At 45.2% G+C, this 20295-nt stretch overlaps 1 protein-coding gene across 1 annotated transcript; it reads left to right on the forward strand.

Moving 5' to 3' along the window:
* The first annotated feature begins 1125 nt into the window (after positions 1–1125).
* On the forward strand, positions 1126–19579 carry LOC143133489 (uncharacterized). Its single transcript, XM_076293251.1, has 20 exons — positions 1126–1160; positions 1244–2420; positions 3305–3366; positions 3517–3558; positions 3805–4148; positions 4354–4740; positions 4909–4943; positions 5057–5176; positions 5482–5601; positions 7346–7387; positions 7497–7631; positions 8415–8534; positions 8665–8690; positions 8808–9405; positions 15378–15668; positions 15794–15887; positions 16397–16591; positions 17115–17243; positions 17555–17676; positions 18041–19579. Exons 1-20 carry the CDS (start codon positions 1126–1128, stop codon positions 18098–18100), a joined length of 4134 nt encoding a protein of 1377 aa, XP_076149366.1. The 3' UTR covers positions 18101–19579.
* The last annotated feature ends 716 nt before the right edge of the window (positions 19580–20295 follow it).

Below are 20295 nucleotides of genomic sequence, written 5' to 3' on the forward strand. Positions count from 1 at the left end.
GACGCATTTATTTTTATAGTCACTGTATGCACACTGTATGTTATACTAATATTTTTAAAGAAAATACATTATTTCCTATAAGAAACAGACTCCTTTTTTCAATACCTCCCAAGCCATATGACCTATAGTGACTCCAAACCAATGCAGAATAGTTATCCTATATGGGACTCATCAGACACACCTCTTTTTATGGTCACTGTATGCACACTGTGTTTTATATGAATATTTTAAAGAAAATACATTATTTCCCATAAGGAACGGTCTCCTTTTTTTCAATACCTCCCAAGTCATGTGACCTAGTGACTCCAAACCAATGCAGAATAGTTATCCTATATGGGACTAATAAGACACACCTCTTCTTATAGCCACTGTGTGCACACTGTATTTTATATAAATATCTTTTAAGAAAATACGTTATTTCCTAATAAAATAAAATCTCCAGACTTTGGGAAACACTGGCTTACTCCGATCGTGTTTTCGTTGATCATTTAATCGAGTCTTAGACTTCACAGAGAATATCGATGCGTGCCGTGCAGCCACTGGTTTAGGTTAGTGCTAAACGAAACCAGAAACACCGGCGATATTCACACGGCGTTGTCAATAACAACATTTTTCAAATGTGTCTATGTCAAAAATTGTGAAATAAAAAATATTGTAGAAGGTAAGAACGATAATAATATATCCGAGTCTCAGAAACGTGCTCGTTCGTTATAGGCATTTTAGTCTGTTCCATCACAACATCGAAAATGGCTATGATATGCCATGTTAGGCTAACGTTAGCGACATAGCTACCATTTACAATTTTACAAGTTAGCTTGAAAGTTAAGACTTGAGGAACATCTAAGGAAGTTCTTTCTTAATTATTCACTTAAGCTGCGTTCATGTGTGGTGATCATAAGGTGATGATCGTTAGTGACATGTTCTCTGGCATGTCCACCTCTTCATGCAAGCCAACTTCAGATAACGTTGACGTGAATAGTTTAAGTCAACTAACTGATAAAAACATCTCGTGTCTGGGAGCATAAGTAAACATGATCACTATGGCATATGACAATAACGTTATGCCTTGCGATGAAAAGTTAATTTGTTTGAAAATGTCTTCGCATGTTTGGACGTCTGGTCGTAATGTCTAACGTTAACGTTACTTCAACAATAACTCGGTTTGGACAGGAAAGGAAAAAGCAATAGTATGCTATATTCTCTGCTCATTGTGCTGTGCCATGATTTGCTCTCTCCTCTTTAGACTCTCATTGCAGACACACACACACTCTCAGCTGGTGGGCTCTCCCCATCTCGGCAGTGGTTTGTTGAACAGCCCGCTTGTCTTTGCTCCTACCGGAGCCGCCGTGCTCCAACTGGCGCAGATTGAGGCTCAGCTCGCCCTCAACCAGCTCAGTGCCCTCAGCATCAGCAGCCAGCACAGTAACAACCCAGTGGCCCTGCTCGGCCTGCTGCGAGCGGCAGCTGCTTCGGCCTGCCCCTCTGCCGTCTCCATGTATCGGCAGCCCCAGGGGGCTGACTTTGCTCGGCCTCGGCACCTGATGCCGGTGGCTGTCAACCAGGACAATCACTCTATCTCGCAGGACTACCAACGGTCGGCCTTTCCACCCGCCATTCCTGAGGACCTGGAGGTTGCCAAGTACCAGAGGATTAATACTGGCTTTAGACAAAATGCCCCGGCTGTGCAGGACATGTGCTTCCCGCCCAGGCCCACACAAAACCTGGGGAAGCCAGGTGGTGAGGACTGGGCCCAGTACAAAGCCCCAAGCTCACAGCATGCTTCCTCTACAGTGATGGACCAATCAGGGAGCTCTTCCTGGAACACGTCGCGGTCAGCTGGGGAAAAGTCTACCTCTGACTCTGTGGGCAACTTGCTGGCCAGCTTTGGTCTCTCTAGCAAGGATCTGGAGCTTCTCAGTCGCTACCCTGACAGCCAGCTCACACCAGAGTCCCTGCCTCTTATACTGCAGGACCTCAAGGGCCGCAAAGCTGGCAGGAACGCACCAGTGTCTCCGCCTCACTCACAGCTCTCCATGCTTCCTCCTCACCACAGCCCGAAACCAGACCCAACCCCGGCCACTGCTGCCCACGCGCCCAGTTACCTGAGCATGGCCACACAGGTCCCAGGGAAGGTCATCGAGTACGGCCATGCCAGCCAGGAGAGCTTCAAGCGCGTGCCGTTACCCCCCTCTCCCACCAAGCACAAGCCAGAGGCCACGGTCAACACACAAGAGGCAAGGAACTATCTGCAACACCACAGGAAGCCCAGCCCCGGCTTAAGGTCGCACGCACGAACCTCCCGCAGCCCACCGTCCGTGAAAGGTCCGACACCCACTATGGTCAACGACTACATGGCGGCCCAGCCCAGAGTTTATCCCCACACATGCTCACTGTGCGTGGTGCAGTGTGAAGACGCCAAGGTGAGCAGCTGAATTTATCAGTATGAGACGACATCATACCGGGACAGAGACTTATTCCAAGTGGCATGAAACATGATGTTGTGGTCTGTCATTAAAGGAAAATTCCGGTATTTAGCTATTTGAGTCCCTTTTCTGGTTTGTTTTGGATGAACTAGAGTGGTGGACACCAAAATGTTGACAATTGGTCCTGTCTCGACTTTTCTGACTCGTTTTGAATCGCCTTTGACTAGTCAGAGTGGCTGCCTACAGGCATGCTCAAACATGTCCTAAAACAACCCTTAACGTTTGTTTTCAAAACTGTGCAACTCACCGAGTGGTTAGTGGTGTTCGTTGATTATTAAAATCAAATATATCGGCGCAATATATGATTTCCAGCCATCTTATTTGCTATTATGGAACTATTTTTTCAGACACCTCACAACCGCGTATAAACTTCCGCTCAATATTTGAGCCTGAAGCATAGACGGTGGCGCAGTAATATAAACGTGCAATGAGTCTTCTAACAGATTTGGGAATGGGATTTTACAAAATGCCAAATAAAACACGACAGTAACTGTATTTTGCTACGCTACTTGTTTTGGAACATCAACGAACACCACTAACCACTCGGTGAGTTGCACAGTTTTGAAAACGAACGTTAAGGGTTGTTTTAGGACATGTTTGAGCATGCCTGTAGGCAGCCACTCTGACTAGTCAAAGGCGATTCAAAACGAGTCAGAAAAGTCGAGACAGGACCAATTGTCATAATTTCGGTGTCCACCACTCTAGTTCATCCTAAATAAAAACAGAAAAGGGACTCAAAGTGCTAAATACTGGAATTTTCCTTTAAGCATAATGTTGCGGTCTGTCATAAATAGTGCCTCTCTGTTGTCTCTGTCTACTAGGATTGGCACAACCACATCAACACGGTGGTCCACACAGCAGGGTGCAAAGACCTCAGGAATCAGTAAGATCATATGAATGTTTCTATTTCCATGCCGTCACAGTAGAATCTCAAGCAGCTTCCTAAGCTCTAGCCTCAGTGATGTTGTGAACTGCCTCAGCTATATGTTTCAGAGTTGACACTAGTGACTTGTTTGGCTCCTCTCCCTCCCAGGTATCCTGACTGGAGACCCCCTGGCTCCAGTTTGTGGCCCAGGTGAGTGACTTATGCACTGCACTGGATGCACATTAGATTCATCACAGATGTACTAGAGGTTTGAGTAGGTGGCCAGGCTACACTGATAACTCAACTGAAGCGGAGCACACCCGCTGCTCTCACGCCTGGTCAATGCCAGTCCCATTGGTTGTCGTGAAAGCTGCAGCATATGCTCCACAAACGTTCCACTTGAGTTGCACCCGTACCTTAGAACCTGTCTGTTCTTCTGTTAATTTTGTGTCAAAGCAGAGATCGTTCCCCTTCTCTGGACGGTTGGTCTGGGCGCCACGGGAACCGTTCGGCCTCACGCTCGGCCTCGCGTTCCCTGTCGTCCTGCTCCTCGCCGGGCCGCTCCCCGACGCGCCACGGCCACAGCAGCAGAGGCGCCGCGTCAAGAGGCCAGCGCTGGAGATCTCCTGACCGCCAAACGCCGTACAGACACGCCCACTCCCATTCTCCACCCTCTCACCACCAACACCACCACCTCCCCCAGCACCAGCACCAGCACGCACCCCCTCACCGCGGCCGGCATGGGTCCCCTTACGGCCGACGGAGCCACCCACGCCACAGTTCCGGTCACATTCCTACAGGTAGACTCTTATTGTGGATATTGTGTGTGTTTGGAAGAATGAGAAAACCTTTTTTTAATCAAATAATCTACAGAAGGCGAGGGTTCAGCTGATGCTAACTAACAGATTCTGTAAGATGATTGTGTGGTAAGATGACCGTGTAGTGCTCAGTAAATGGCGTATTCTGCATGAGAGTTATGCTGTACTGTGTTGCATCATTCCACAGACGGTGCGTCAGCACGACATCTCCCCCATGACCGGCCCAGAGGCCCTCATGAGGTGTCCTGTCGGCGCGCAGCAGCAGGACCTCCATCGTCGTCCTCTCCCTGCTCCTCCCTGTCCTCGTCCTCGTCCTCCAGGAACAATAAGAGGCAGCCGTCCACCTCTCCTGGGGGCGACAAAGCCAAAGTGCTGGAGAGGCGACGGGCCTCCCGCTCCTCCTCCACACAGGGCAAGTCACCAGCATCCACCTCCAAATGCTCATCCACCAAAATTGACCATCCCCCCATGTCTCCTGCATCCAAGTCTGACCCGAAGGTAGCGGCTTCAGATCCCAAGCCAATTGTGGAACCAGTGGAGAGCAAAAAGGCCGACACTGTTTTCAGACAGACAGGTAATGGCTAGCTTGGGAAGAAAACAAGACAGAATAACAGAATAATAATTATGACAGAACTAGAATAACAATGCCGTCTAGCCATTGTGTGCAGCTCTGTAATCTTTAGTTGGAAAGCTGTGGACCTTTGAGGACTGATTGCTCTCTGTGTTGGCTTTGTTTTCGTAGAAACTACAGAGAAAGTGAAGTGGACAACAGATGAGGTGAGATACTAAAGTGGACCACCAGAAAGTTTGGAGCAGATTAGAGCACTCTATCCAGACAGCCCACAGATACACCATTAGCTGATGTGTAACCTTTGTTTCTTGTGCTACAGAGGGGCATCGTGCTGATGTCTGGACTTCCTGACAGTGGGTACACTGAGAGTGACATCGTGAAACTGGTTACTCCCTATGGAGATCCAACACAGGTCATCATCGCCACTGCAGAGGGCAAGGTACTCTCAACCTGACTCCATAATCTACTTTAATTTATCAGTGAATGCTTGTGTTTGTACTTCTGGCATACTTTTTAAATGAGCCTTGTTTCAGAATCTTGCTGTATATGTGCTGTTTTGGTCATTGAGCTGTGTGCAAAGGACACTGTCTAACACCACTACACAGATTATCATGATGCACTGGGAAATCTAAAATGGTAGCTGCTAGAAGGCTCTATAATGCAGATGATCCACGTGGTAACAGTCCCAGAAAGCCAGCCTTTACCATAGCCCTCCTTCTCACAGGTGTGTATGTCTATCTCTAGGCCGTGGTGGTTCTACCTGACAAGAGCTCGGCTCAGGACATGGTGAATGCACCTGCCTGCATCTGTGACTGTCAGCTCATTCTGGAACAGCTATCAGTGTCAGTGGACCTGAGCAGGCCGGTAAGCACCCTCACCCTGCTTATACTGAGACTATGTTAAAGTGTAACTCTCGCCAAAATGCAACCTAGGGTCTTTTTGTCAATGTACCCGAGTCAAACTGGTAACACTTTAAATTAACACACCCAGATTCATCATTAATTAGCCAGTAACTAACATAATTGTTAGTAAGATATTATCCCTTAATTAAAGCAGTTATCACTCGTTAATTAATCATTTACAAGGCATGACCATATTACACCCTTAATAGACCAATAACTAAGACTTACGTAGATATTACTTCCTAACCACTGATTATTAATGGTAAATTAGGAGGCAATAGGACGCAAATTATGGTCATAACAGGCAATTTATAGTTCTGGCCTTATTATGTTGCAGTTCCAAATATAAAAAAATGACTGTATATGAAGAGCTTTTCATTAGGAATCTAGATAGTTAGGCCTATTCAAATACATAATGCCCTACCTTGATTAGAACCTTGTTATGGGAGAACATTTTTACATGTTACATTTTTTTTTTTATTAAAAATGACTATCGGCTGATATATCGGTTAATAGTTTTTTAATAATTAAAATATCGAAATCGGTAGGTTATCAGCTTTCAAAATCCCATATTGGTCAGGCTCTATAGGAGATGAAGACAAATTGACATACACACACCCACACATCCACACCCACACATCCACACAATTAGACACACACACACACACATACACACGCACGCACACTGGCACACACACACACACAGGCACACACACACAGGCATGCACATACAAGCATAAACAAAAGTTGCAAGAGTAGGCGGTGGAGTATAAGATGGAGACAAATTGGCAAGCGTGACAAGCAGGAGAGGATGAACAGGACTGAGCGGCGGTCATATTTTGTACCGCTATGCGGTACATCTAGTTATACATTGTTTTAGAAAATAAAGAACTGCTTTGGACTATATTTTATTGTTGTTTTATTGTTTCACTCATTGTGAAGAAGTCCCATTAGATTGTTAATACTAGTTACTAATACTAGTTGGTAAACTACTCATGATTAAATATGAAAAGCACTCCACTTTAACAGGGAACATATTCTCACTTATACCGGAACCGGATTCATTCATATGTATTTAGGCAGTATTAACAGTTGTAGGTTTGCATTTCATTTCACAAGAACAGACCATGCTATTTGGGTGTTGTTAATGGAGAACGGCTGTTCTTTTGGAACTGCTACATAATAAGGCTAGAATTATAAATTGCCTGTTATGACCATAATTCACGTCCTATTGCCTTCTAATTTACCAGTAATAAACAGTGGTTAGGAAGTAATATCTGCTTAAGTCTTAGTTATTGGTCTGTTCATCTACGTTCATTTAAAAGCATAATTATCGGAAGCGCCACTTTTAAGCTTGACCGTATTGTCGTTTTCGGGTCAAATGGCCTTTTAAATGAGAGTGGTAGGGGCACTACTATTTTGATGCATGATCGCATCAAAATCGCTATTTTTCAAACACTAAGAAGGCTCAACACAACATGAAACTTTGATTGAAGTATCACCAGGGTCTCTACACATGAACTCGAGGCCATTTGACCCGAAAACGACAATACGGTCAAGCTTAAAATTGGCGCTTTTAAATGAAAGTTTGACTAGGTTGCATTCTGGTGAGAGTTATGCTTTAAACAATATTTGCGGAGTGACCTCATGCACTCATGTGAGCCCTCCATAGTTTTGTCATCGTAATTCAAATCTTTCTGCTGCAGGTGACACTATTCCACGTGATGATGGGGCCTGACAAACCTTGTGTGAGTCCCTTTACATCTTTGACTTGTTACATATCATTGTTGTGTTAGTGGTGCTCAAATCTGGGTGAAATAAAAGTGACTGTCAGCCTTGTGACTGCGTCTTTGTTAGGGAGCGTTAACGGCTTGGAACAGGCTGCTGGTTGTGAATAATGTTCCAGACACACCAAATGGACCCAGAGAGGTGCAGCAGCTCATACAACGGTTCGGCAATGTCTGCAGAAGTCTGGTGCTCAACCACAACAAGGTGGGACTGTGTGTGTGTGTGTCTGTGTGTGATTCTGCGTCTCAGTCTGATTTTGAATGTGTTGCATGTTATTGAATATGACTTGAGTTATTATGACTGCTGCAGCTGCTAGCACGCACACAGGCACACACACACACACACAAACCCACACAGAGAAGCACACATATACACAAAAACACACACACACACACACACACACACACACACACACACACACACACACTTTTTGGGGGCAGCCGTGGCCTACTGGTTAGTACTTCGGACTTGAAACCGGAGGGTTGCCGGTTTGAACCCCGATCAGTAGGCACGGATGAAGTGCCCTTGAGCAAGGCACCTAACCCCTCACTGCTCCCCGAGCGCCGCTGTTGTTGCAGGCAGCTCACTGCACCGGGATTAGTGTGTGCTTCACCTCACTGTGTGCTCACTGTGTGCTGAGTGTGTTTCACTAATTCACGGATTGGGATAAATGCAGAGACCAAATTTCCCTCACGGGATCAAAAGAGTATATACTGTATATATACTTATATATATACACTATGCACACACTCATTTACATACACAAAAGTTGCAAGCGTAGGGGCTGGAGTAGGAGATGGAGACAAATTGACAAGCGTGATTTATTTTTGTGGAGAGAATGCGCAGGACTGAGCGGTGGTTTTGTACCACTTTGCGGTACATCTAGTTTTGAGTTGTGGTGGGTCCTGGTTCAGAAAAGCCAAAGATTATCCTAAACTCGTAGTCTTCTCTCTTTAATTCGTAAACTCCTCTCTTAAACCTCTGCAGATAATCTTCGAAATGGAAACGGCTGCCATTGCCCAGGTCGTCTACAAACGTTTCCAGAAGTTTCCATGCATTGTGCAAAACAACCCCTTATCCTTCTCTATGAAGCCAGATGTCATGTTGGTAGGTGTGACATTCAGATTCAGAAATACTTTACTTAGGTTAATCAGAAACTATAATAAATATTTCCATCACAGGAAATAATATTACAGTACCAAGACTAGTGGTAAATAGTGCATTTCACCCTTTCCAGGTCAAGAAAAATGAAGAAGCTAAAAGGTACTTTACTTATATGAATCTGTCCAAGAGATGTTTAATGTTTCTTCATGAACAAGATCCACTACAGACAGATATCTGAGCTGTCACTGTCATGTATATTACTTTCCTTTTCTGCAGCAATCCATCAACCTCCACTTCATCTGATTGCAAAGCATCAGACCCGGCAGCTTCGTCAGACCCCTCTCCAGCGGCCGCTGGAGGCCAGGAAGCCTCGTCCAGCGAGGCCATCGCAGCCGAGCAGACAGACAGCGCCACCATGGAAGCGGATGCAGGGAAACTGCCAGACTCGTGCCCAGCAGGGAAGGACACCTCCACGTCCCAGGCGCCTGTGGCAGTGGCGGTGAACAGTGACGGGGAGATTGCAGGCAAGGGAGGTGGAGGAGGAAGTGATGTAGAGGCAGTAGGGGAGAAGGTTGACCTGCCGAAGTTCACCCCCGCGCTCCTGCAAGCCCTCCTGCAAGAGTGCAAGTCCCGGTCAGCACTGAGGGCTTCCGCAGAGCCAAAGGGAGCTGATACAGAAGCTGCCCCAGGCAAACACTCACCTGCTTCCACAAAGCCAAAGGGAGCTGATACAGAAGCTGCCCCAGGCAAACACTCACCTGCTTCCACAAAGCCAAAGGGAGCTGATACAGAAGCTGCCCCAGGCTCACATGCTCCACCTGAAACAACTGCACCTAGAGACATAGGTGTTACACGGGATGAGGACCAAGAGATGGTATGTGACCGTAGGGTTCATTGATCTGTTCAAACTACTGGTATATTATGCCACACTGTGTTTAGGAAAGCCGGGAGAGGACAGGCAGTTCATTATTTCTACGTGTAATGAAGAGAGAGGAGCCTATGCTGCCTCTAACCCAAATCTAGGAGGCACAGGATAACAAACCTGTACACTGACAGCCACACCTAAGCAGCAGGCTTGTTGGTACAACAGTCAGAGCATGCTCTACAGTAGTGATAGCATTTGGTCACGCTGTCGGTCACGCTGCCCTCTCCTGGCACTTCAGCAGACCTGCCAACCTGTATGCATTTTGCGTAGCAGCCATGCATTTTCACATCAAAGTACGCGGGTACGATTTCTTACTTAACTATGCAAATACGAGCAGACATCCAACTTCTCCGGAAAGCTCGCTGGAATTAGAATCTCCCTCAAATCTATTTCATGCGAGGGTGAGATGCAGAGAGAAAGTGACAAGTGAGAAATTGAATGATCTAGACAAAGGATACTGGCCACTCGTTATGCTATATTTTCTTCAGCCAACAGTAGGTTACACGAAAGACTTGATGACAGGGAATTCTTGGGTGTTCACTCGGGAATTTGCGTTCCCCCTGATGTCATTTTGCGAAACTAAAAAATCTCAACGAGTGCGATTGTGAATTCACCTAGGCCTAATAGTTTGATGTTGTCTTGACAAGTTATTACTTGTTCATCAGTTGTTTCAGTTAGCATTATACTTTCTGTGTACAGCAGTATCGATGTTTTGGACATAAAAACAAAACATCGAGACGCTGGCAGAACTGGGAATACTTCGCCTGCCTACCACAACATCGGACCCGTCTGCTTCACCTGGCCGGCGTCACCGCAAGCGGTGTGCCAGTACAAGGAAGAAAGGCAAGCGAGCTGGCGTCGGAACAAGGCTAGCAGCCAACCCAACTCGCCCAGCAATACCATCCATATTCCTGGCGAACGTAAGATCACTGGACAATAAGATGGACGACATTCGGTTGCTAAGATCAGCAAACAAGACAGTGAGTAACTGCTGCGTGACTGTTTTTACTGAATCATGGCTCAACGAGAACATCCCCGACTCTGCTATACACCTGGAGCAGCTAACGTGCTATCGAGCTGACAGAGCCCTAGCAGACAAAAAACGTGGTGGAGGAGTTTGTGTTTACACACATGATGCTTGGTGCTGAGACGCTACGGTAGTACACAGACACTGCTCTCCACTGGCGGAGTTTATGATCATTAAGTGCCGACCCTTCTACCTCCCCAGGGAATTCACCGCGATTCTGCTGGTCGTGGTGTACATCCGCCCCAGCAACATAAACAGTGATAGGAGCATGGCACTGAATGAGCTGTATCGGGCCGTCAGTGAACAACAAAGTGAACACCCGGATGCCTTCACAATCATCGCTGGAGATTTCAATCACGCCAATCTCAAAACTGTACTACAAGTGGCATGACATACTTTGGCCCAGGATGAATTAGCTCTGACACATGCAATACACATTAAGGGTGACTTCAATTGTTTATGCAAAGGGCCTGAGGCACCGAAGTAGTTTAGTAGTTACAGATTACAATTTCAAATAAAAAACACACGACTACATAGGATCCATTACACTTGAAAACATTAAAAATAATTTTATTAACAGCCTGCAGGCCAGGGTAATCTAATATTACTGCATTAACATCAACTCGCATGGAATTATGGGAACACTCAATGCGCTCAATTCGCTCAATGCGCGTCTTCAACCCTCTGCTGAAACTGCAAGCGTAGATTGCTTGCTTATAAACTCGCACTGCGCAGAAACAAAAGTTAATGTAGCCTAACTTATTTAACCGTGCAGAAACCAAATAAAATCATTCATATGCATACAATCCCCAATATGCGTGAATTAGGCCATTAGAAGAAGGCCATCTTACGAGCCTTTCGTTGTGCAAAATCGTATAGCTAACCCACTGAGCCTCTCCTGCCCCATGCTGCTCATTAGGTAGGTCTTAATAAGTTTGAGTTTGGAAAAAGATCGCTCAGCTGTTGCCACAGTCACAGGCAATGTCAGAAACAACATGAGAGCAGTACACACTTCCCCGAATGTGGATGTTACGTCCTGCCGCTTCTTGCAGCCGCTCTTGTGTTTGAAGGGCATTTTAGTCGGAACGATGACTGAAATGTGCAGCCAAAAAATCACAACAAATCACTTAGCCTACCCAGAAATCCTTGCTGCATCTCAGTAGAAAGAAAGATACTCTGGCGAAACAGTATGACGACAAACAAAGATGGTAATTTGATTTAGCCGTTTTTATTTGATAGTTTGATTCTTAATGGTGAAGTTCTAAAAAAAAAAAAAAAAAGAGGCGGCAGGGCGGGGGTAGCGACGGGCCCCGGGAGGTCACGGGCCCTGGTGCGACTGCACTTGCTGCACCTACTATAGTTACGCCACTGTGTACTACCAAAATTTCACCAACATGTAAACTTCCCAACAAGAGGACAAAACACCCTGGACCTTGTTTACACCCCACAGAAAGAAGCCTACAAAGCCAAACCCCTCTCCCACATCGGACAGTCAGACCACATTAGCATCCTGCTGCTGCCCCGATACAGACAAAGAGCAAAAGTCACCAAACCAGTTCTGAAGGAGGTGAGAGTGTGGCCGGAGGGGGCCGTCTCACAACTTCAGGACTGCTTTGAAACAACAGACTGGGATATTTTCAAAACAGCTGCCACCCACAACAACCACATTGACATTGAGGAATACACAGACACTGTGACCTCCTACATCACCAAATGCATCGATGATGTTAGAAATAAAACACATCACCACTCGGGCCAACCAGAAGCCATGGCTGAAGTCCACAGACTGTGAGCTGTGAGAACTACACCTCTTTGCTAAATAGGGTTGCAAAATTCTGGGAATTTTCAGTTGGAAACTTTCCATGGGAATTAACGGGAATATATGGGAATTAACAGGAATAAACGGGAATTAATGGGAATAAACTGGGAATTTTTAATATGGCAAGTTAGTCTATAACAGGGAACTTAAATGTAGTGGACAAAACCCCATCTTGCAGCATAATATTAGTTAAAACAACCTGATTTAATGCAATTTCAGACAAATTTCCATATGTCAATTACATGCACATAGGCTGCTAGACATAAAGGAAATCTATGGTGTGTTCATATGCATGGGGAAAAAGTGTACCAACCAATCGGATTTTGTTGTTGAGTGGTGTAATGTATCTTGGGCAGTTCAGTGTTGCTAGTTTAGCACACTAGTAAACCATAGGCAGAGAATGGGATTACTGCTAGCATGCTAGCTAGCTTTGTATGCTAAGCTAAGCAAAAATCCGAACATACAAATCATATTGCCTATTACGAAACAAAATGTTTGTATATGAAACCGTTTGTATGAATTACCCAAAATTCCATGTTAATTTCCGTAAATTCCCATTAATTCCCATAATGTCCTTTAATTCCATGAAAGTTTCCAATTTGGAATATTTCCAAAATTCCCCATCTTAACTTCCCATGGTAAGTTTCCGGAAATTTAACGGAAATTTTCCGCCCCTTTGCAACCCTATTGCTAAATGACCTGAACAGTTTTTTCACCCGTTTTGAAGCACAAAATGACACTCACCCACAGAAAACCCCACCTCCCCCCCACGACCAACCCCTGTACCTGTCCTCTGCCAGCGTGAAGAGGACACTAGCCACCATTAACCCACGCAAAGCAGCAGGCCCAGACAACATACCAGGCCGAGTGTTGAAGGACTGTGCAGAAGAGCTGAAGGATGTTTTTACAGACATTTCCAACACCTCTCTGGAGCAAGCAGTCATCCCATCACTTTTCAAAGCTGCCACCATCATACCCGTGCCAAAGAAATCATCACCATCATGCTTCAATGACTACCGTCCTGTAGCACTCACGCCCATAATCATGAAGTGCTTCGAACGGCTAGTCATGTCACACATCAAAGCCACCCTACCCCCCACCCTGGACCCCTTACAGTTTGCATACTGAGCCAAACGATCCACGGAGGATGCAATCTGCTCTGCCCTCCATCCAGCCCTCACCCACTTGGACAATAAAGACTCATATGTGAGAATGCTGTTCATAGACTTCAGTTCAGCATTCAATACCATAATACCACAACAACTCATCAGCAAACTGGACAAGCTAGGATTCAGCACCTCCCTCTGCAACTGGCTGCTGGACTTCCTGTTGCAGAGACCACAAGCAGTACATGTCGGGAACAACACCTCAAGCACTCTGACCCTGAGCATGGGGGCCCCGCAAGGGTGTGTGCTCAGCCCCCTGCTCTTCACACTGCTAACACATGACTGTACAACCACTCACAGCTCCAACCATCTGGTGAAGTTTGCGGACGACACAACACTGGTGGGCCTCATCACTAAGGGCAATGAGGCTCACTACAGAGAAGAAGTAGACCTGCTGGCCAAATGGTGCAAAGACAACAACCTCCTGCTGAATGTCAGCAAGACCAAGGAGATTGTTGTCAACTTTTAAAGTATGTCTATGTCTGCATGGGAAAGTAAGAAACGAAATTTAAATTCTTTGTATGACCAGTGCATGTAAAGAAATTGACAATAAAGCCGACTTGACTTGACTTGACTTCTGTGTGTCGCTGATGGTTAATGTTTTCATAACTAAAAGGCGCTCAGGGAGCACAAACCTTTCCAAGGCCAAATGCAGCCATTAACAACGACTCTGAAAGTGGATCTAGGCTAAATATTTTGAGCTTCTCATTGATTGGAGCATATATGGATCATAGTTGTTCTGGTTTATTAGCACGAAAACAAGCGAGAACAAATAATAGGCTTCCAGACAGAGATTGCGTACCAATCGCTTTAGTTAGGATAATGTAATCATTGCAGGCCCAGATGGCAGAACATTTTTTTTTCTCTCGAGGTGCTACTCAAAAAAGTTCTTCAAGGTTGGCAGGTCTGCTTCAGTTGTGCACATCCATTTCATGCACTCAGCCACATCCCGCTTATATACCCCCCACCTTCTGCCCCACCTTCTGCATGCACCCCACCACTTCTGCCCCACACATTAGTGCCTCCGCTATCTCTGCGGTCACTCACACAGCGGTCAACCTGTCCTGGGGCCCCCTGATCTGGCTCCCTCGGGGCGCACAGGGACATGCCTCCATTGTCCCCGCGGTAAGCCACCCCACCTCTGGCCCCTATGTGATGAGTGGAGGTCCAGGAGTTGACAGAACAATGGAAACAGCCTGTTAAATAACATGCAGTCTCGAAAACTTTGAACAATTCAGCAGTATTTGTCACCGAAGGCCCCAGCCATTTGTGCGGCAACAATTTGCCCCCTTTAGAGTCAGTCTGTTTAGTGGGCAGCCGTGTCCTACTGGTTAGCGCTTGCCCTTGAGCAAGGCACCTAACTCCTCACTGCTCCCCGAGCGCCGCTGTAGCAGGCAGCTCACTGCGTCAGGATTAGTGTGTGCTTTACCTCACTGTGTGTTCACTGTGTGCTGAGTGTGTTTAACTAATTCACCGATTGGGATAAATGCAGAGACCAAATTTCCCTCACAGAGTGAGGCTACTTATACTAGATGTCAGCTGAAGTCAGCAACATACGCTATGTCTTGGTCTTTACATCAAGTATAGGATGACTGCAGTGCATATGCAGTGCAGTGCAAGACTTGTGTACCATTGGGAGTCTTATTTATTTACATTAGCGGAAATATAGGGTTCAAAATATCACCTGTTTCCTGTTTTCAGTTCAAGCCCTGTAGCAGGCATCACACTCCGCCTCAAACGCGGAATAGACACCTGCACCGTAAACCTGCCCACTATGCCAAAGAGCCATTCCTAGTATGGCAGTCTGAGCACATACTCCACTGTATTGACGAACGCTGCGACAAACTCTGATTGAATGTAAACCCTATTCTGATCACCGCCCTCACCTCTCGATTTTTCCCTGTATTAGGGAGGCGACCTGGAGGACGATCTCGTACCTTGTGTGATGGATGACTTTGTGACGGTAGATGAGGTAGGGGACTTTGCTGGGGAACCCAGCCAGCCATTAGAGGAGGCACTGGCGGTCACTGCAGAGGGAGTCAGTGCGGAGGGGTCACTGCACTCGGAGATCGCGAGCCTCATCCCAGAAAACACGGGCGCAGACACCAGAGAGGAAGACGAGAGGGTGGAGAGCACAGCACCTGGTGGAAGAATCAACCAGGACCTGATGAAGGAAAATGTGGAGGACCATACACAACAGGTTTTTTATTTTTTTTTACTTTTCCTTATTGTTTTGTTATAACAAATTGTCAAAGTTGTCACTCCACAAGCCTGTTTTCTTTCATCTCACCTTTACTGTGTCTTCCAACTCTTTCTGAACTGTAGAACGTGGAGAGTGAAAGCTGCACTGGTAGCATTGCCGTAGGTAACCAGCAAGGTGAAAAGGAAAAGGAGGAGGTCATCACCCCAGGTCCCATAAGTGAGTGTGGTGGTCACTTCAATTCCGATATATAGATAGATAGATATACTGTATTGCCACACAACAATGTTGGTGGTAATTGCTGTTACAGGAAGAGGTAGCTCAATCCAGTAAAGGAGAAAAGAAAGAAGAACAAAACAAAAACAAACAAGTAAATAAACAAATTGTTGACATACATTTTGTGGTGTTCAGGAGTCTGATTGCTGAAGGGAAGAAGCTATTTTTGAACTGGTTTTCATGGACCTGTCCTGTAGCATCTCCTAGAGGGGAGAAGCTAGAACAAGTGGTGGTTTGGATGAGAGGGGTCTTTGATTATTCTGGAGGCACGGTTTAAGGTGTGCTTAGAGTACAGAGTGTGGACTGGAAGGTCACAACCAATCATGTCAGAGGCTTTGGTGACAACCCTCTCTAATTTCCTTTTAGTGCGACTGTCTGAACTGTTATACCAGACAGTGATGGATGAAAATAGTTGCTTATTAATGGATACTCTCCCTATTGGCAATGGTTAGGTTCACAAGGGGAAACTGGTTCATCGTCAGATTGTACAGATCAATTGGAGGAGGACGGTCCACACCGGGTCGTTCAGATGGACAGTTGTGCCACTATGGACACTGTGGTCACAACCGGGGAAAAGGAGGAGGAATCGGATTACAAAACACAGGACGAGACTTCCATAACCACTTCACCCACATCAGAACTCAGAGGTGAGACTGCAGCTTCAATTCATGTTGGTGATCTAGTATAAGAGTGACATATTTGTTTCGTTTTACACTGACCTGATGGAATTGTGTAACCTGACCCTAGCCAGATGAATTTTGTTCCGCTTAGCTCCGCCTAGCTTCACTCACATCCACCTGGGACCTCTTCCATTGAGAGTGATTTCTGCAACCGACTTTATGGTTCAGCCAATCAGGACGCAGGGCGGGAGTTTCATAGATGTGACATAGCGTAGAAGCGACTGTGACACTGTTATTAGCGTCACGGGTTGGCTTCGATGTGAGTGGTTGAAGTAGCACGTCAATAGATGACAGACAAGTGGCTTATTCAATCATATGCAAGCATTTTTTGATTAGGCCCAGCCTTCTGAAGCAACACTTCAATGGATCGGTTCCAGATGGATGAGTGGAGCTAGGCGGAGCGAAATTCATCTGGCTAGGGTCAGGTTAGGAATTGTGTGTGATGACGTTTGTTTTGTTTTACACTGTCCTGATGGAATTGTGTGTGAAGTGATTTCAGAGGGGCCCAAGCGCCGGAGATCTCCAGATCAGCCTGAGGTGGTCACAAAGAGGATCCGTAAGGAACCAATCTTCGCTAAAGACTACAGCCTGCCTCCCTTTGGCTCTGATCGTCCTGTAGGTGAGTAAGGAGGTGAAGTTGCCACTGATATGAGTTATATATAGATATTTCAGTCTGATATTGCCTTTCGCACACCAGCAATATGACACTGTCAAAGGTGGTAAACCTGTATGCCGAGTAAGCATTGTATATTGGCATTGGCAGTATGGTTGGAAAACCAACGACTGTTGACCCTCACATACAAAATGTGTGATCACTTTTGTGAAATGTATCTTCCAGATGACAACTACAGGACAAATAACATGACGGTGCGTTGCAAATTTATGCGTGTGCTCGGCTGTTGAATATCTTGAGGGTGTATTTGATGACAGGCATGGAGTTCCTGGAGCCAAGGACCGGCTTCTTCTGTCAGGTGTGTGCCAAGTTCTTCTGCGGAGACGAAGAAGCCAAGGAGAGTCACTGTCGCGGAGTGGAACACTATGAGAATCTAGAGGTAGGCTGCTGCCGGCTAGCACCCTACTGCCAAAACACATGCAAATAAATCTACTGCATGAACCTGATTTACATAATGTATGAAAAAGACCAGGCATTTTCCCTCTGAGCACCGACGGTGAAACATTATTTTCCAAAGAAAACTCTGGCGAGTTTTTTTTAACATGCAGTAGATTTATTTGCATGTGTTTGGCCATTTGGCATGGGGTTGGTCTGGCAATTGCCAGAATTCTCCTTGGCTTTAAGTGAAAACATAAAAAAAATAGCTCCCGCATATGCATATCAAACAGCATCTTTATGTCAACTTAAACTGTTATACTGTTCTCCTTATCTCTGCTTTTCACTTCTTCTTAACCTATATGCAGACCGCACTACAACACTGGAGACTGAAGCTCAGCAGTGGGCCCAATGGGGCCTCATTATGAAGCTCTCAGGGGAGTCTCCGAGTTCTGCTCATTCCTACACCTCTTCGACCTGTGGGTCTTTTTATTTCACAGACACCAAACTCGTGCTATGGTGTACATGTAGTATGTTTGATCCATGCAACAAAAGAACTGTAAATACAAAAAGCAAATAAACTTTTTTTTTGTTTGTTTTGTTTTAGACATTTTACAAATGTGTCTTCTGTGTGGGTCCATGCACAGTCCGTTTGGTTTGCAGCTCTTGGTCTTCACGGTGTGCGTATTTGTGTAGAAGGAGCTTTTATAGGGTTTTTTGTTGTTGTTGTTATTGTTCTCAGTGTTATCAGGCTCTTGCAACTGCTAATAAAAAAAAAATGTGGTTTAGAAGGGAGCTGAGTAAATGCTGACAAGTAGTCTCACCTTATTTCTTAGAATGTGACACAAACACAACATAGTTTCCCATACAGATGCTCTTAAAATAACCACTGCGATCAGCAGTACTGTAAATATCGCAACTCAGCAAAGACAAGTGCATATGTCAGAGACGTGGTCACCCAGTGTTCCTTATATTGGTGCAGTCAATAATTACAATGCTGCTGCGGTCATACACCGATCAAGATCACTTCTGTCCCTCAAATGAGGACATTCAAAAGCAAATTAGGACAGTCAAATGTGTCCCATTTGTGAACCACATACACACAGTACAGTGCACTATAAATCAGATTGGTCAGTGACCACATGCATCACTCTATGTGAAAGCTTTGACAGGGCAGTGACAAAAGTGGAGACCTGAGGACGGTACGTACTGCATTATCATCATTACACATTTTTGTTGTCCATTACAATTACATTGGATCAGGTTCATAGTTATTTTTGTGTGGGCTATTTGTATTATTGCATACTTTTTTTTATTTGATTACCAATTTCATAAAAAATCCAACCAGCAGGTGTTTCATTAAATATGGAAATGGAAACACAGAATATCACTGTAAATCGTTCAGTGTTAGGACTTGATAAAGTACATAAAGAAAGCTTAATACAATGGAAAAACGTTTTTATTTATTAAAGAATTGTAAGTGTAATATCTGATATGTTTTAGAAATAATTTTGGAAGCATACTGGTTACAATATTAAATCTGTTTATGTTCAGTATTTTTTCCCTCGAATGAAATTATTTATCTATAAAATATCCCTATTTTGTCATGATTAGATAAGCAAATGTAATGATATAAAGGGAGTTGTTTTGTATTTAGAATGAGTGCACAATCATGGTAATATAACAACACACACAACATCAGGTTCATTTATTCATGTATAATGAATCAAATCGAGCCTTGCCAGGCAGATGGTCTCACCTGTTATTCTTTACTCACAATTTACAGGTTCCCACAATTCCCCTGGTACTGCAGAAATGTGCTTCATCAACGAGAGCTCCCCTGAATCAGATATGGAGACATTATACCGCTGTGCAGGGGCCCATTATGTGAGATTATACCTTGTAGGTGAGAGCATGTATCTGCTCCTGGGCTCCCCACTTCACATCTATTTCATCTGGCTGGTGGTGACACAACATGCAACAATTTCCAAGTTCTATGCCATGAATGTGGCCCTGTGCGAGCTAGTCTTCTCTTTAACTGTCGTTGTTGGGAACTCGGCTTACTTATCTACACGTCACCATTGCCTTCTCTATATGGTGTTGCCCTCCTACGCCTTCATTTTCTCTGCCCGTCCACTCTTCCAAAGTCTCATCTGTATGGAGCGGTATCTGGCAGTGGTGCATCCTCTAATCTACCTAAAGTACAAGACCCTGAGACACAAGATGACCTGTACTGCCCTGGTTGGTGTGGTTATAGGGGGATTTACTGCAGCAGAGATTGTTTATACACCCCACTTTCTGATACGTGAGTTTGCTATTCTGTTTGTCATCTTGCTGTCCATTGATGTATTCTGTAGTCTGTCTGTGCTATGGTCTCTGAAACGCCCCAGCCCTGGAGAAGGTGAGGGGCAGAAGGATTGCATGAACGTCATGAAGAAAAGTGCTTTCAAAACCATCATGGTCATTCTGGCTATTACTTTCTGTGACCATATCTTTGTCACTGTTATGGGTCTCTGTGGAGGCTTTTCTGAAGACGATTGGATTTGCACAGTTGACATAATTAACACATTTGTATTTGCTCTGTGTGGATTTGTCCAGCCTCTCTTGTACTTACAGAAAATGA

Source organism: Alosa pseudoharengus, unplaced genomic scaffold (genome assembly GCF_046254945.1).
Source record: "Alosa pseudoharengus isolate Yale_2024_CS ecotype anadromous, Long Island Sound unplaced genomic scaffold, YU_APseudo_1.1 YU_APseudo_1.1_scf_2, whole genome shotgun sequence".
NCBI classification, from domain to species: domain Eukaryota; kingdom Metazoa; phylum Chordata; class Actinopteri; order Clupeiformes; family Clupeidae; genus Alosa; species Alosa pseudoharengus.